Source organism: Panthera tigris, chromosome A1 (genome assembly GCF_018350195.1).
Source record: "Panthera tigris isolate Pti1 chromosome A1, P.tigris_Pti1_mat1.1, whole genome shotgun sequence".
NCBI classification, from domain to species: Eukaryota; Metazoa; Chordata; class Mammalia; order Carnivora; family Felidae; genus Panthera; species Panthera tigris.
The window spans coordinates 79,838,246-79,856,573 of record NC_056660.1 but is presented as its reverse complement, the minus strand read 5'-3'; the positions used below and the strand labels follow the sequence as shown (position 1 = coordinate 79,856,573).

Genomic DNA, 18,328 nt, shown 5'->3' with positions numbered 1-18,328 from the left:
GATGGGGGGCAGAGGCCACGGGGGGCTCCGAGCACAGACAGAATGGGGCACAGGAAGGACCCCCTCCGGGGACACCCTGCTTGAACCTGGCCCCAACACTCATAGCCGAGTGACTGTGGCCGTGTTCCTCAACCTCTCCAGCTCAGGGTCTCAGCTCAAGGGAGTCGTCACAAGGTTTCAACGTTAACACGTGAAGCCACTCGCACAGCGCCTAGCACAGCACACACGCTTTGTGAGCATAGTACTCACACTACTACTTTGATGAGCGTAGTACTCCGGACATCTCCAGGAACTTGACATGCCTGGGACAGGAAGTCCAAGAGCAGGGGCAAGGACAGAAGTGGACAAGGGTCAAGTCACAAGAAGTCCCACCCATACAGTAAAGCTCCTGGACGTGACCATCTGAGTAAGGGGGGGCATGTACAGGGGTGGTTTCAGCAGGGCAGTGCCACGGTCAGGACAGAGGACAGGCCGGAGGCCCCCGGGCCACCCCCCGGGCAGCAGCACATGAGGATCAAGGAACGGAGAGCAAATCAGGCTGTGTACGGGCCTGCCACGGATAGAGGGCAGCCAGACGCAAGCTGACAACATGCCCCTGGCTTCCTCCACACTCCTTCCTCTAGACTGGACAGCGCCCTCGCACGACAACCGGTTACCACTGCACACCTGGCTGGGCCTCCCGGGGAGGAGCGGGCCCACCTGGGTCCAGGCTGTGGCACAAGCGACATGGACATACCTGACTGCAGAAGGAGCCAACCATGCAGAGCACAAGCGTGTCGGCTCAGTCAGAAAACCGGGGACCTTACCAGGAGTGCTGGAGGCTAGAACGTTACAGGACTAAGCCCCCACCGTCCTGCCACACCGAGACCTGCTCTTCCGTCCCAGAGGCACGACCATCTTCCTGCCGCCTTCGGTCCTCATCCCCCCCCCCCCCCCCCGGTGCCAGTGCCTGTCCCTATCGTGTGCACATCAGCACAAAGAGCCCCCAGCACTGAGAGAGGATGCTTGGTCACCCCCGGCACACCATTTCAATTAACCCTGAGCACAACTGGGGTCGGGGGCTGCTGGTCCCTTCTCCCCCAGTTTGTTTCGTCCGGCTCGGCTAAAGGTGGGAAAGGAGACTGGGGCCACCACTATCGGTGCAGCACCAGGATTACACCCTGCTCGCCAGATACCACAGTCCTGTTCTCGATCCGCTCAGGGCTCAGAACGTGACACGACGGCATTGCAGGCGTGCTGTTACAAGCCACAGCAGACAGGGTTTTGCAGAGGTCCCTCAGGGTTGACCCTGAGCAAATTCAAAGGGAGACTGGCTGGGTGGGTGCGATCTAGCCCTTTGCCAGCAGCTTCCTGCCATCGGAGCAGGGAGAAGTCAGAGGTGTGTGTGCAGCAAGACCGGACACAGGTGAACTGATGCCACTTTGAAGACAAAGGCCCACGGCTGGGACCGGAGAGGCCCCAGGACCAAAGAGCGACACCCAGCCAATGGCACCAGGAAACCGGGCCTTCGGTCCCAACCACTAAGAAGTGAATTCTGCCAACCACCTCAGGAGTTTGGAAACCAACGTTCCCCCTCGAGGTCCCCGCTAAGAGCCCCGTCATCCACCACCTGGTCCGTGAGACCCTGAGCACAGAGCCCTGCCAAGCTCCCCAGACCAGTAGCCTCAATGTTAAACAGAGGTGGTAAACAGCGTTGTTTTCAGCCACTCCATCTGTGGTAACTGGTTTCGCAGCAAGAGAAAACCAACATGCTACACTGTCTCACAAAGTGCAAGAACCAGAGATCAATTTTACTGAACAGCTATGTACTCGCTAAAACCAAAACTTCTGTTAAGAGACCTAAGGGCTCAAATGATCTCTCCCTTTGGCAGAAACAGGAATGTCTCACTTCATTTGATGGATTTAGTGTAACACAGAAGACTATAATTAACAAATTAGTTTTACTGACCATGAAAAAAACATAACCTATTTTTTAAAAACTTACATAAGCAGCATTTCCTGTTCTGGAAAAAGTAACCAGAAGGCTACCAGAAGTAACTTCTAGGACCAATTCTCCCCTCAGCTTAGGACGGTCAGCAGTGGGTTCTTGCAGCCTAGAACTGGGCCAGCAACAGAACTTTGTGGCACACGACACAGTGTCTGCGATACATTTCCCAAGGATGCAGGTAACGAATGGTACTCTACAGATTGGAACCAGTCTTCAGACCCAAGTGAAGTCACCAAGTGAAAGGGAACAGGCCATCTAATGCTGTGCCATGATCCTGCAGGTCCTACTCAACCAAGCAGGGCCTCATTCCAAAAGCACCATGTCTGAACTGGCCTGGCCACATGTCTGGAAAATCTCCAGGCTACCCTTCTTACAGAAGCACCTTAAAAGTTTCTTCAAAGCATGAAAAAGCTCTGAGAAGAAGGTCTGACAAAACCGGACAGCTATGAAAGGACGAAATAGCTAGAATTTTAAAGATTTTTTTTCATGTTTGTTAGAAAGACAGTGAGACTGCAGAGGAGGGGCGGAGAGAGGAAAACAGAGGATCCGAAGCAGGCGCCACCCTGACAGCAGTGAGCCCAATATGGTGCTCAAACCCACGAACCAGGAGATCATGATCTGAGCTGAAGTCGGACGCCCAACTGAGCCACCCAGGTGTCCTGAAACCACCAGCGTTTTAAAAACAAGTGCCTTTTGAGAGCAACAAGCAAACGTTATCAACACGATAAACTGATGTAGAAATATTACAGTATCCCATCCTCTGCCTCTCAGAGGACCACACAGACAGGTCCCAAGACCTAGGAATGCTCTTGAAACCTAGATCTCACAGAGAAGGAAAAGGAGTCCCAAAGGCCCGGACATCCTCTATTGTTCTTGAACATTCCCGCAAGTTTTCTGGCAGTCTACCTTCATACAGGCCCAATTCATCAGTCCCCGTGTTGAGGTCTGGCCTAAGAGGAGAGGAAGTCCACCCTCAAAGCACAACTGAGCCGTCCTAAATTCATCGGTGCTACATGTGATCACAGTCCTGCACACAGACACCTCTCCAGCAGCTTGTCATGGCTGAGACCAGGCTTCCTGCAGAAGCACCAGCCATCATTCCGAGGAAGCATGTCCGAGTGGCCCACCAGACCACTGTGACAGGAGCTAGAGAAGATGGGGCCAGCCATCACTTTAAGTGCTTAAAGCTGAACACTGATGAATTCAATTTTAGGACTTCTCCTACCCTTCCTCCTTAGTCTTGGGCATTCAACAGTTTCAGCGAGAGCCTACTACATGCCAGCACGGGGGACAGAAGTACAAGACGACCCAGTGCATGGATGCTGCCCTCCACGTTGACACTCCAGCGAGAAGAGCAGTGTGTACACACACACACACACACACACACACACACACACACACACAGCACGCACTGAATACGGCCTTGTCCGCAGCCACGGAGTAGGGTCACCTGATCCAGCATCATGAGGAGACCTCCTGAAGTTGGTCTAAGGCGGCACTTCCTGCAGTGGAAGGAGCTCGTGCACGCACAAGCTCCAAGTTGACATCACGGCCCGTGTCCAATCAGACCCACGCTGATCACTGGCAAAGCGAAGCGGACAGGTCTACTGCAGGATGTCGGGCACAGAGCACCACACTGGACTGCAGCAGACTCCCCGTCCAACGGCCATGGTTTCTGCTCAGGCCAGAGCCTCGTCCTCTCAGACTCTGTTTTCACACCCCTCTGTGGTCCGTGAGAAAATCATCCCTATGCTTTGCATGAAACCAAAGTATGCAACTCCTGCCACGGAAACTATTCTAACTGCGGGTCAAGGGTAATCAACTCTTCCCTGGATTTTCGCCCTCTCCTCTTCTGGTTTTCTTGCCTTTGCCCTAGACTCCCTGTGGTCTACGCCCCAAAGAGCAGCCAAGATGATTCCCCAGACTCTGGTCACATTACCTCATGGGTCTGCCCCAGCAGCCCCAACTCACGGAGGGCAGCCCAACGTCCTCGGGTGATCTACAAGACCCCCTATGTCATCTGGCCCAACAGCACCTTGGTCTCCTGCTCTGCTCTCCCCTCAGGTCCAAGGAGTCTGGATTTCAGCCTAAGACCCAAAGCAGAATCAGAGTCACGAAAACGGAAGTCAGATTTGCATTTGAGGGAAACCAGCCTAGAGAAGGACAAGAGAGGAGTTGGATTGCCACAGGGCCGCCACAGTAATCTAGGTAGGGGGTATCAGTGGCCAGCGCGGAGCGAGAGAAGAGCACCATAGCGTCCGGGGAGAGTGGGCTGGGGAGACGTCAGGAGCAGCTCCCTGCAGAGGCTCACAGGCCACCCTGGACCTGCCCACCACCCGGGCACACCTGAGGGATGCTCGGACCACTCCCTTGTGGCAGTCTCCCAGGGACATACGCGTGTCCCACACACATCTGTGGGTCTCCATCTGCTCAAAGATGGGAAACGAGGCCACAGGGACCTCCTCGGGTCCCCTCCCGCTCCCACGTGTTACAAGCGCAAAGACCCAGCTGTGCTACTGAAGATCCTCTGCCTTCTGCCTCCACCCAGGCTGTGGGGAGTTGGCTCAACAGACTACAGCCAACGAAGCCAAGTGCCACCACCCAGCCTAGGGAGGCGAGCAGATGGCCAGGGGCAGCAGGGAGGGAGGGAAGCAGAACTACGCCCTCACAGTAGCAAAAAGCCACAGGATGCGCACACCCATGGTAGTGGTGCCAGTACCTGCTGAGCAGCCAGTTAAGACACGGTCCTACAAGTCTCACGTGAGCCTGGTCGACCAGCCACACTCAAACTACTTTCGACAGTTGTCCACAGAGGCCCAGCAGGGGCCAGGTCCCCAAGCTGGTGGCTTGTTGAAGAGACAGAACACGGCAGTGAAAACTGCGATCCAAGCCGCGCAGTAACCTCCTGAGTGTGCGGCCCGGTGCCTGCCTGTGGCCTAGTCCCCTTCCTGGGGGCAGAGACCCGTCCTCGCTCCTCACCCCATGTTCTCCTGCACCACCCATCCACAGGAGCCTTCAAAACACAAAACCTGGGTCCACGGTAGGTCCTGCCATTACCAAGGTCAGGCAGGGGGACGAAGGCACCTGGGAAGCTAGGACAGCTCTCAGCGCACCCGAGAGGGTGCTGCTCCGACTGCGTAGCAGAAGCGGCACCCCACGGCAGGTCTCTCACAGCAAGGTGGACACGGGCCAAGGTCCAAAACTGGGTCTCACCGTTCCGCCTCCCATCACCAGGACCAGGGACGCAGCTCACCTGGCTAGGCCAGGCTGCCTGGGCCTGTACCCGAGACTTTATCTCGCCTGAGACTAACAGGACTGGTGACAGAAATGTACGACATGAACCACCCTCACTCCTCCCCTCCCTACACTCGGCTCAGCTCACTGTCCCTGCCTCTCTGCAGGGGCTGCACAAGGACGGTCCCCATGCAGGAGTCTCGTGGCAAGCCAGGACGCTACAGAGTCCTCTGACACAAGCTCTGGACTGTAGGCAGATGCCCATCTCCCAGGGCCTCAGGCTCCTGGCCATGCTGCGGGGTCACGAAGGGTGAGACCGGTCACAGCTGGTTCAAGATCGAGGGGGTTTGGGGGCGCCCGGGGGGCTCAGTCGGTTAAATGTCGGACTTGATTTCGGCTCAGATCATGATCTTACAGTTCTTGAGTTCAAGCCCCACATTGGGCTCTGTGCCGACAGCTGGGAACCTGGAGCCTGCTTCAGATTTCTGTGTCTCCCTCTCTCTCTCTACCCCTCCCCTGCTTGTGCTCTGTCCCCCTCTTAAAAATAAACACACACACAAAAGAAAGATCTAGTGGGTTAGTACACGTTTTACCACAGGGTCTGGAGCTGCTTGTTCCTGTCTGCTGCAGGCCTCCCAGAGCCACCGCCAGGGCGGACCAGCCGTCCAACCCTACGATCCAGCACTAACAGAATGCGGCCCTCCCGATTCAAAGTTCCTCAGAATTTCAGCCGGTGCCAGCAGAGCATTAAGCCAAATCCAGAGCCCTAGGAGACCTCAGGGTGCCCAGCCCCGCCACCAGCTCAACTCGGAGGACTAACCTGTGGCCCTTGCCACGAGTCAGTTGGACAGTGTCACGTTAGCACCATCCCACAGCTTAACTTGCACTCCAGGCCTCAGCATGCTCACAGGAGCTCTGTGGAACCGCCAGCGTGGAGTACAAATCCTGCCCGTTGACCTGTCGGGCCGGGCCCCAAGACCCGCCCGCCACCCCAGGTCTATCGCCCCCTCTGCGGGATAGTCACAAGTACACAGTACATACAAAATGCACGGGCACGTTACTTGTATTCAACAAATGTCAGTCCCCTTCATTTCAAAGATGACAGCCTCTTAATGTAGACTGACACCGTCCAACACAGACCAGCCCCCACATGGGCTGCTGAGACCCTGAAATGTGACCAAACCAGAACGGGAGGAGCTTGTGCCAAATACAAACCAAACTATAAAGACCTGATGTGCAAAAAACATCTCAACAAGCAGATGTTGAGACATTAGGAATACTCTAGGTTAAAAAGCTTATTAAACCGAGCTTCACGTTTTTTACTTCATGTAGTTACTGCAGTTTTGAACTACAAAGGAGGTTCACACTGCATGTGCAGGACTGCACCATCTATGCAACAGCCACCCCACAGATCTCAAGTTGGGGGAAGGCCTAACCGGTTTTCTACACTGGAAAATCAACCTGGGTGCACAGGGACTAATCGCTCACCCTACAAGACACCTTGGCAAGACACAAATACTGAAGACAGAGGGTCAACTTTGACACTTTTTGCCAGGAAAAGGTAAAGATAGCTATAACATCTGAGGAGAATTTTTCTTTGCTTTTAGTACCCACCAGATGTTCACAGGATAATCATCTCCCAAATTTAACTCAACTTCCTCAAAGGCAAGTTCTGACAAAGGCATGATGAATGAACTTCAAGAGTTTCTTCAATAAAACCAGTCAAGTACTAGGTCATGACACCAGCCATTTCCAGCTCACTACCGTGCCAACCGTGACGAGGACGAAGGAAAACACCCTGCTGTGTGACCTCAACTACACCTTCGTACACAGTTGTAGTGAGGCTCAACCACCCAGCTGCCCAGATCTAAGACAAAGGTAACCCCTGGGGGGCATCCCTCCCTAGGGAAAGGACTAGAAATACACTTTTGACTTTGCTTTAATTCTGAAGCCTTTGTCAACAAGTTTTAACTTTCCAAGTAAGCCAATTTTAACTTTAGTAGTATTTTTAAATATTCTTTTGGACAAAATTTCAATCATAATCTTGATTAAAAATCTCAAAGAGCATCAAATACTATACATGGTAGTATAACAGAAGAACCTATCCTTCAAAAATACAGCCAAGAGTGTTTTTGGAAACATGCAGGGCGATGTTTTCCAAAACCTCCCCGCTGACCTACTAACTCCATCAGTCCGGCCGATTCCAATGCTACAGAGGCCACCCAAAGGCCTCCTCATTCTCTGGACATCAGAGCAAAGGAAAGCATCCCCCCTCACACAGAGGGCGACGGGCCCCGTCAGCAACAGGCCCGTGACGTGACTGCAGCCAGAGCACCTGCCTGCGCAGGGCAGCCCCTCCCACTGGCACAAAGCAAAGTGGCAGAGACGAGTGACAAGCTAGGAGGAAACGCTCGGAGGTTCGCGACTTCGGTTGCCTCTTCCAGCAGCCTTCTTTGTCGCCCTGTCCTTCTCATGCAAGCGCAGTGCGGGGAATCTGCAGCGCCCCACATCTGCTTCACCATCTACCCAGAAATAGGCACACCGAGGAGGACACAAAAGAGAAAAGTCAAAACATTTGGCCCAAGAGGCTTCCATCCCCCAGAGATCAAGAAAACACCCAACAGGAACAAGTAGTGCCTGCCTGTTGCTACTGGAAAGGCAAAGGGAGAAAAACGTCTACGGAGACAACCTGGCAGGTGTTCATGGCATTTAAAAGCCCCTACACCTTTGGCCTAGCAGCACCCCATCGGACGATCAGGGAACACACATGCACGGCCCCAACAGCAGTTGGTGGCCAATGCAGAGCACGGAGAGGTTGTGCTCTGCCTGCTCACTGCCAGACCACGGCTGTGAGAACTCAAGACCGAGGAGCGAAGTAAGTAACACGTCAAAGTCCTTTAAAAATGTTACCAATAAAGACATGATTGAGAACTGAAACCAGAGACCAAATGGAGAATAGGGAAAACTATACAAGGCAGCACTTATCATGAGCAAGATTCTCTCCCTCACCCAGGTGGCATGTACTTAGGACAATTCTGTCCCTGCCACATATACCAGGCAAACCAGGGTTTCTCCACACATTCTCCAAGGTAACTGGACCACAGTACCAGCTCCTCAGTCAGGAAGTTTAAGAGAACTATCAACTGTAATTACCCATAGTTCTAAATGAGGTCAGCTCTCATCAGATCTTGCTTTACTACACTATTAGAAACATGGAAAAAAAAACTTGAATTCTTATCAAACTACACACTACTCCAGGATATGAAAGATTCAAATAAGATGCATGATAGGCAGCAAAGAAAAACTGAGAAATAGGAAAAGTTCAAAGCCATATATGTGGTTTTCCTACAGGTTTTATTCCCCCCCCACCCCCGCCAAATTTAAAAAATGTTTTCCAACTTAAAATGTAAACGGTCTCTCAAACTTTAATAAATACAAAATTTACAAACTTTCTTTAAATTTAAAACTCTTTTCACGATCAGAACCACCCACTGGGGGAAATACCTCATTTTCTGCAGCTAATTAAGATGCAGACCAAGACGACGGATACAGTAACCACAGCGCTTGGTTCCTCTGCTCCTGGAAGAAATCCTGGCATAGCTTAAGACGCTAGTAAAACATTCCCAGAATAATCTGTTACAAACACGCTTCGGTCTCAACTCTTGGAAAAAGGCACCTTGACAGATACCAGAACAGAAGGTAACCTGGAGTTCAAGCGATTAGTTTCAGGGTCTGTGTTTGTAATTTCCAACAGTTTCTCTCATCATTCAGAAGGTCGTAAAAATGAAACATGTCAAGCCAAGAACACGTTTCAGAAGTGCAAAGTCCTTCCCTTTCCATTCCCTTTCTATGTATCTCTCTTTAAAACCCTGGGAGGGGTGCCTGGGTGGCTCAGTCGGTTGAGCGTCCGACTTTGGCTCAGGTCATGATCTCGCAGTCCATGAGTTTGAGCCCCATGTCAGGCTCTGTGCTGACAGCTCAGAGCCTGGAGCCTGTTTCAGACTCTGTGTCTCCCTCTCTCTGACCCTCCCCTGTTCATGCTGTCTCAAAAATAAATAAAGGTTAAAAAAAAATTAAAAATTAAAAAAAAAAAAAAAAAAAACCCTGGGAAACTGCTGCAAGTGGTCCACATGCAAGGCCACCTTTCAGGGAATAGGCCAGTCCCTTCACACCACAGATCAGAACGAGTCTGGAAGCCCAAGTAGGGTTCACACCATATAGAACTCATTTTTCAGGGTAACTTCCTACAACAAAACAAAAACCAGAGTGACTCAACAATGTGAGAGTTTTGATGTGTTTTGTTATTTTCATTATCCTAGGCAATTAGGAGTTTGAAGTGTGACTTACTACGGAGACTGAAAGTATGCTAACAAAACGTGCCTCTCAAATTTATTTATCGAATTTAAAATTTAAAACACTCTTTAAAAACTAGCCACAAGTTTCTTTATAAACAAAAAAATTAATTATTTGCTATCAACTGCAGATTTATTGAAGGCCTACTATAATGCCAAGAACTGTTCTAGATGCTTGGGATAAGTTAGTGACCTCTCCTAGAGCATCATTAAACTCTTTGTTATAAAGATAGACAGGATATGAAATTTCAACAGCAGCCTCTGGAGAGCAAAGGGTAAAGGGTTTTTAAGACTCAACTTTAATACTTTCTTACAGAGTCCTACACTGAACACTGAAGTTGTGAGGTTGTAAATTTAATGTTTAATGTGCAAACTGAATTTCAAATTTACTATCACAACCAAAACTGAGTAGTTTGATGAAAACAGTCTCACAACAAAGGTCAAGGAAAAGCAAACATTGCTACCAGGGACACATATTCTCACAGCCCAATAGGGGAGTCCAGGACAAGATGACAAAGCCTTTGTGAAACGTTGCCCCCTCCTAAACAGCCCTAGGGTCTCCGGGATCTCTACTAAGCCTTTCAGGTACCTGTAAGGGACTTCCTCACAGACCTCAAATACTACAAAAGAGATACCTTAATGTTCACAATCACGCAGAAGAACAGGATTTTGGTTTCTTGATGCCAGTGTAACTTCAACAAATGAGTTGCCATGAAACTTGCCCTCACCAACTGGACTTCTAGATTTCTCCCAAGAAACCCACACTAAGACTGTCCTAGGAGGGGAAAACTTTATGGAATCCTCTTACACAACAGGTTCCACCGGAGATGCATTCATATACTCTTCTCCGCCAGCCTGCTCAAACTCAGCTCAGCTCTGATAAGGAAACAGGTGGTAAAGCAGCAGCAGGAAACGATGGAAGCACAGACGTGACCACAACCACTTCGAGCTGGAGTTCCCAAATGAAACAATGTCTAGGTTTCCGAATCAAAAGCACTACCCCAAGGTTAGGAAAACTCATATGGTAAAATGAGCTGTAAAGGAGGTTTCCAGAGAACTGTCGCTGAAAGACCGTATTTAGAACAGTGACAAAACCTTACACAGCAGACACACCCCGCCGGGTACACTCCCCAAGACGTAGGTTTACCTCCAACCTAAACACCGCCTACCTTCTGGCGGTAGGAAAAAAAAGCAGAGAAAGGAGTGAGGCTGGGAGGGCTTGGGGTCCTTTCATTTGTGCCCGGTTTTGCCCGCTTACCTGCTAGGAATTCTGAGGGGCTGACCCAGCCCTGAATGCGGGTCCCCCGGGGAACCCCTAAAAGCACAGGCTAAGGCAGGGAACAAGGAATCGACCGCACCCCTTAGGAACGGTTCTCGCAAACGCGTGACACCTACCCACGAGCTCCTGAGGCTCTTCTTCAGAGCGACGACAGCCCAGTTCGGGGCTGCACGCAGCGGCCCCTCCCCGCCCCGCGACCGCGCTAGCTCCCTGCCCCCGGGCCTCCGGGCGCCGCCAGCCCGGCCCGCCCCCCTCCTGGCGCCCCGCGCCCGCTCACCTCCAGCCGCAGGGAGGCCCCGCAGCCTCGCAGGAACTCGCGGATATTGCTCAGGCACTCGCTCTCGCTCCGGGGCTCCGGGTAAACCTGCAACACAGAGCACAGGCGCTGAGCGGCGGCGCGGAGGCCGCGGACGCGACCCAGGGCGGCGCCAGCAAGCGGCCCCGGGCGAGAGGACGCGGACGGGCGGCCCCGGCGGCCCGGAGGGACCCCGGCCGCCCCTGACGCCCGCCCGCTGGGCCGCCGCCGCAGCTCACCGTCTTTCCTTCCTCTGGGCTGCACCAATCTCAGGCCCCAGCCCTCTCCAGGAAGTGGGCCGCCACCGGAAGTGACGTCTTCAGACCGCGCCCCGGCCGGCCAGCGCACCGCCTTTTCCGGCCTCGCCCTCGCGCCGGCAGACGCGGTGCACCTGGCCCCACGCGCGGCCGCCTCTCCCCTGCACCTGGCCCCACCCACGGCCTCCTCCTCCTCTTCCTTCTCCTCCCCACAGCACTTTGTCCTTGTCCTCGGACGCGGCGCACCTGGCCCCACCCGCGGCCCCAGTCTCGGGCTCCTCCTCCACCTCCATCCTCCCCCGCGCCCAGCACCAGGTCCTTGTCCTCCGACACACGGCGCACCTGCGCACCTGGTCCCACGCGCGGCCGCCTCCACCCAGCGCGTGGTTCTCATCCTCCGACACGGCCCACCTGACCCAGCCCACGCGCAGACTCCTCCTCCCGGCACTTGGCCCTCATCCTCGCCTGGCCCCAGCGGACACAGCCCGCCCTGCCCAGAGGGTCCCGGAGAGCAGGGCCTCAGCGGTGAGCAACCCTGAAGGGGCTGGAGGGAACCCTATCTTCAGTTCTTCCCAGCCACCGGCTTGGGAGAGTGGAACCGGTATTCTATTACGAGGATTTAGAATAATTGGCAACATAAATTATGCATGTTGGGATTGAAGTGCAATGTTTTCCTTCCTTAATACACACCACGTGCTTCATTAATGATTAACCAGAATAGCCAGTTACACATCAGTGAGCAAGTCAGCTAGGAAGCAATTGTCTGCGGCCTCCACCACGGGCGGAGAGCGTCGAGGAGGGCCCGGTGCAGGCTGCCAAGAGAGAACTTTGAGGGCCACCTGCCACACGTTTGAGGAGTTACTGACAGCCTCCTGGACCAGAAAGGTCAAGAAAACCGAGAGCAATCAAGAGAGAAGCCGGAGACATGAGAAGGGCCCTTTGTCGTTCTGACACATAAGAAGACTAAGTTTTGGGAGCTATACTACAGCATCTTCCAGAACTCTAGCATCTGAGGACATTCAGGGCACTTTTGTCCTTGTATGGGGATATCACAGCATTCCATCAGGCCTTACAGGAATACTTTGGTTTCATTTCAAGCTTGGGTCTTTTAAAGTTATGAATCAAAACGAAAAACAAGGATGTTAAGAAGTACAAAGAGGACAAAAATCAGACCCTTTTTTTCCTACAATTTAAAAATCCTTAGAAGAAATTGCCAACATATTTCCTCCAAATTGAACGGATTTTTTTTTTTTTCCTGTGAACAGATAAACCAAAGCTGCTTCCTGGTTCATTTGCTCCTCTCCATAAAAGAATTTTGAAAAAGTATGCACCAAATACGCATGCTTAATAATTTTAAGTAGTTGCAAAGCTTTAATTTCTGATGTCTTGAGGACATTTTGAAAGTGTTAAATATGCTTTAAAATTATGTCCAGTAGCACAAAAAACAATAGAAATAGCCATTCTCCATCTTAAAAAATTATGAACAAATTGCTTGTTTAAAAGTCAGACATTTTACATTCTTTTCTCCTTCAGCGTCTTTCCATTCCACTTCCTGCAACAAAACAGTTTGCTAAAGTAAGACATTTTTATACTAAACCATTTTTACTGATCACTGTTTTTGTTTGGTTGGGTTTTTTGTTTTGGCAAGAGACCCATACAAATACAGTCCACGTCCTCGTTCATTCACGGATTCTGTGCAAATTCATCCACTCGATAAAATTTGTAACCCCAAAATCAATACTGGCGGCACTTTCCCAGTCATTCATAGACACGTGCAGAGCAGTGACAAATTTGAACAGCCTTTATGCACACATTCCCAGCTAAACTTGAACAAGACTGCGTTCTGCCCTCTTGCTTCAGCTCCTAAGGTAAGCAGATGTCCTTTTCACTGTCTACTGGCATCACGTTTTTCACATTTTTGTGGTTCTTCTTGGTGACTTTGCTGTTTTAAATGGCCCCCAAGCGTAGCGCTAAAGCACTGTCTAATGTTCCTAAGCGCAAGAAGGCTGTGATGTGCCTTACAGAGAAAATACGTGTGTTAGATAAGCTTCGTTCAGGCCTGAGTTACAGTGCTGTTGGCCGTGAGTTCAACGTTAATGAATCAACAATACGGTACATCCAGAAAAAGGAAGACGATATTCGCCGATCTGTACGTGAGGCTGCTCCAGAAAGTGCTAAAGTAACATCTATAGTGCGTGATGCGGCTATGGAAAAGATGGAAAAGCAGCTAAATTTGTGGATTCAGGAGATGACAACCAATAAAAAGAGCATGGTAGACAGTGTTGTTGTGAGGTTGAAAGCCAAGGAAATTTACAGTCATGTTACCCAGGGTCAGGAAAAGGTTAAACCCTTCTCAGCTAGTGCAGGCTGGCTTGCACGTTTCAAAAGGCGATACCACATGAAAAACATTAAACTTGGACGTAAGGCAGGTCCTGCAGATGAGGAGGCTGCAGAAGAATTTAAAAAGTATCTGCTAAGCATTATACATGAAAAGGGTTATATGGAAGAGCAGGTTTTCAACGCTGATGAGACAGGCTTGTTTTACAAGAATGTTGGCAGACGAACCTATATAATGCAAATGGCCTCCAAGGCTCCTGGCTTTAAATCATTCAAAGACCGTGCAACCTTGCTATTATGTGCCAATGCCAAGGGTGACTTTAAGTGCAAACCCCTCATGGTACACAGAGCACAAAACCCTCGAGCACTTCGAGGAAAAAATCTGAACCGTATGCCAGTCCATTGGAGGTGGAACAAAAAGGCGTGGATGGCGTCTGAAATATTCTGGGATTGGTTCCACAACTGCTTCATCCCAGAAGCTGAACGCTACCTCCATAGCAAAAACCTTGCCTTCCGGATTTTACTGATTTTGGATAGTGCCCCAGTTCATTGCCATGAAGAACTTGAAAATGCCCACCCTGACATAGAAGTTCTCTTCATGCCCCCAAACACTGCTTCTCTCATCCAACCCCTCAGTCAGGGGATAATAAAAGCTTTCAAGGCCCACTACACCAGGGAGCTTTATAGCAAGGCTTTTGAGGCTCTTGATGCCAACGAGGAAACCACCATGATGGACTACTGGAATTCTGTCACGATACGCAACGTTATAGATTATATCAGCACAGCCTGGGACAGCATCAGGCAGGCTACTATTAATAACTGTTGGGCAAATGTTTGGCCAGACTGCGTGAAAAGTTTTGAAGGCTTTGAAGGTGTTAGAGAAAACATAAAGAACAGTGTGGAAAACATAATGCATATTGCGCAGCAAATAAGTGGAGAAGGCTTCAGAGACATGAGGGAGGGAGATGTGGAGGACATTTTGGCAGAAATGGCAGTAGAACCCACCAACAAAGACCTGGATGAGATAGCAAAGTATGGCACTGGCGTCAGCGATGATGATGGCAGTGATGAAGGTCAGCCTAAGACTCCAAGAATTGTCCCTCTCACAGCAGCCAAAATAGCAGAATGGAATTCTGCTCTGGAAAAAATTTTCCATGACATGGAAGAGTGTGACCCTGTGCTCGAACGGAGCCTCACATTTAAGCGCCTCACCTCCACTGCATTCGTCCCTTATGCAGAAACACTTAAAGATTTGAGGCGAAAAGCCAAGCAGACAAGGCTGAAGGAATTTTTCAAGCCAGTTTGGGAGGGAGAGTTGCCGACACCATCAACACGTTGTGAAAGCCGAACTCCTGAGGTAGAGCTGTCAGATCTCACGTGTCACCCTCACTGACTTCTTCTTCTTCTGCCGAGTACATCACCTACTCTGTCTTGGTTTTTGTGGGGCAAGCCAAGGTCTAGAGATTTAACCACACTGCCCACTGCCTCATCACAAAGCCCACAGCTCCACCACAAGTAAGGTTTTAATGTTTTCACAAAATTTCAAGCGTTCAAGCTTCGCATAATGCTGTGTTCAGGGCTGGCTTTCTTACATTACCGTACTATGCAGCATACAGTATGTGTTTGCTGAGTGTGCACCGTGTGCAACTGAACTGAAGAGGTAAACAGTTCATGGTGCTGTAACTGAAATTGTGTTGTACTATGAAGAAACCCTGCATGCAACTAATTATTTGTAAGGAAGGTGTATTAAATCGTCTCCAAGTGGAAATACACCTAAAACAAGATTATGTGTTGACTGGTTGATAAAACCTTGCAATGTCTATCTGGAAGGAAATTAACCGGGTATTTGCCCTAGGAAGAGTGGTTCAGTAGTTGCTAATTCAGTGTTCACAGTGACTTTGTAGGACACAACTACCACAAGTAACGAGAATCAACTCTACCTTTAAGGTTAGTAAAGATCTAATTGTTACAATTGTTTTTCTAAATTAAACACAGCTATTATGAGCACGCAAACAATGGGAACAATACCTTCAAGTTTCTGAGGAAAATTTATCAAATGTAAAAGTAAAACTTTATTTGGAAATGTATGTCCTAATGAAATGTATAGCATTGTGGTGGTGGTGTTGTTGTTCTAATTAGCTCATTTACCCATGGACAACTATCACTTATTGCTAGAAGGAGGTACAGTCCAACATTAGTTCTGGTCCTGTCTTGGGCGGGGGTTGTATGCAAACACTGAGAAACCTTGTTCCTAAAAATAAGTAAATAAGAAATGGAAAGGGTTTTGTTATGTAACTGGATTTTTTGATGCCTTCTGAATGACATAGCCAAAGTCTAGACATAATCTATCCTAAATAAAATTTTGAAATCCTCAGTTAACAGCATGATTCGGGTCTCCTGCTATCTCTATGAAAGCTAGCAAGTAGAAACCCCTGAGCTGCACAATTCCAGATGTTAGTGTCATTCATGTCTCAACACCATGGATACCTACTGGTTACACAGCTGGGAGGTTTTCCACCTTGCAGCAGTGTGCCTCAGGGAGACAACAAATGAGTGTACGGTCTGCCTTTCTTATGTGAACTGGGAGAAGCGGGTGTTGGGACAGCTGAGCCCACTCATTGCATTCCCAGACCTCAGGCACCTTCTCAGGCAAGTCAGTTACAAGTGAGTGCATGTGCAAGCCGAGGAACTGAACTCCTTTAAAAGTCTCCACTTGCATGCATGTGGGTGCATGGAGCTGGCTCATTCAAAGAATACTGTACAGACAACACACGTTTGGAAAACGATAGTAAGTACTGCCTGACACTGTAACATACATACTGACCTTGGACACGACACTTGACCCCTCTGGGTCTATGCCCTCATCGTCTCAATTTGAGGCTCAGCCTTTCTCACAGAACTGATGGTAGGATCAAATGGATACCAAGTTAGTTCAACAACACGGACCTGGACCCCATGCCAGAGCACGTGATAAGCACTGTGACTGCAAAGGAGAGAGAGACAAGGCCCTGCCCTCAGGGAGGGAGGGAGGAACCGCACACAACATGGCAAGGGGCCATGGAAGCACAGAGAAAAGAAACGGGAGTTCTATAGGGGACACAGGGGAGGCCAGAGGCCTAACCAACAAAAAGGACATCTGAGTTAGAGCTATAAGGGTGAAGAGACAGATGGAACTGCATTTTCAAAGGCGTGACATTTGAGAAGCCCATGGTGTTTTCGAGGATGATGAGCCCTCAGGGGCAGCTGAGGTCATGGGGGAGCCTGCAGTGGAAGGGCTACATATGAGATGATGATGTAAAAGACATTTAAGGTCCCCTGCGTATTTCAGTAAAGAAGCTACGTGAACAGTGAGCGTCATCAGGTAAATGCAAATTAAAACCTCAGAGAACACTACACACCCACCAAAATGGATACTGTGGAAAAGGTCAACAGTATCAAGTGTTGGTGAGGATGGAAAGCAGCTGGCGCCCAACACGTGACTGATGGGAGTGTAAAATCATACACTTGGAAAATTGGCAGCTTCTCAAAAAGTTAAGCATACCTAAGCCCAGCAATTCCTCTCCTAGGTACTTACCTGAGAGAGATGAAAACACATCCACAAAAAGCCATGTATAAGAACATTCACAGGAGCCTTACATAAAATTGCCAATGCCTCACAACCCAAAGGCGAACACTCCTCAGGGCAATCACTAGTGACCGCCTTCCGATGACCAACAATAGCCCAATTCACTCCCCAGAAATCCTGTCCCAAATTCCCCACAGTAATTAGCTCCAGGCTTTCCAATCAAGAACTCTAATCAGTCAAAGGCTCAGAGTCCCAAAACCATTGTGATCTTCCTTTTGAAATACGGCTTTTGTACTCCATATTTGATAAAGGATGTGTCAGATGCTCTGAGAACTGGCAATAAACTAAATCACAGCAATGTCACAGTCACACTTCAGGGACCTCCACAGCTGTCCAGTTTCCCTTTCAACTCTTCTCTACCACCCACTCCACGCTGGGAACAACCAGCTCCACCCTTGGTCCAAGCAAAGTGCCAACTGAGGCAGCTAGCTGCCTTCTCTCCAACTGAAAGTGTTTCGAGAGTCTGAGTTCACAAAACTTCCTAGGAAAGAATAGGCACTTGTAGCAACACATCTAATTTAAGCAGGTTCCACGCACCACAACAATTAAGATCAAGAGTATAGAAAACTGTCACAGCGTATGCTATCTGGGAAATGCTTAACTGCCCAGGATTGTACTTCCCAGAGATTCTGATTGAGTAGGTTTCAAGTATATTCCAGAAGTTGAGGGCAGGGTGGGTGTCTGAAATTCCCCATCTGCCTGATTTTCACCCAAGTCTGGAACACTGGTATGGTATAATTCAGTGTTTCTCAAACAAACACATGCATCAGAATCATCTAGAGTGACATTACTACATCCTGCCAGAGTTCCATCCGTAGATCTGGAGTGAAACCCAAGGACGTGGCTTTCTGACATTCCTAGGAGATGCTGATGGTAGCAGGACCATACGCAGAGAACTAGTGGCAGATGTAGATTAAACCATTAATCAAGAAATCTTGTTTATTCCCCCCGCTGGGAAAACA

At 49.8% G+C, this 18,328-nt stretch overlaps 1 protein-coding gene across 3 annotated transcripts in view; it reads right to left on the bottom strand.

Moving 5' to 3' along the window:
* Positions 1–18,328, bottom strand: part of ARHGEF7 (Rho guanine nucleotide exchange factor 7) — a 135,764-nt gene that overhangs the window by 95,320 nt on the left and 22,116 nt on the right. For 2 of the 3 annotated variants that reach the window (XM_042980243.1, XM_042980209.1), the window contains exon 2: positions 11,130–11,216. In XM_042980243.1, the coding sequence (XP_042836177.1) occupies positions 11,130–11,216 (87 nt within the window). Of the gene's footprint in view, positions 1–10,831; positions 10,943–11,129; positions 11,217–18,328 lie in introns of those variants that run through there. The other variant, XM_042980232.1, reaches the window with a different exon arrangement.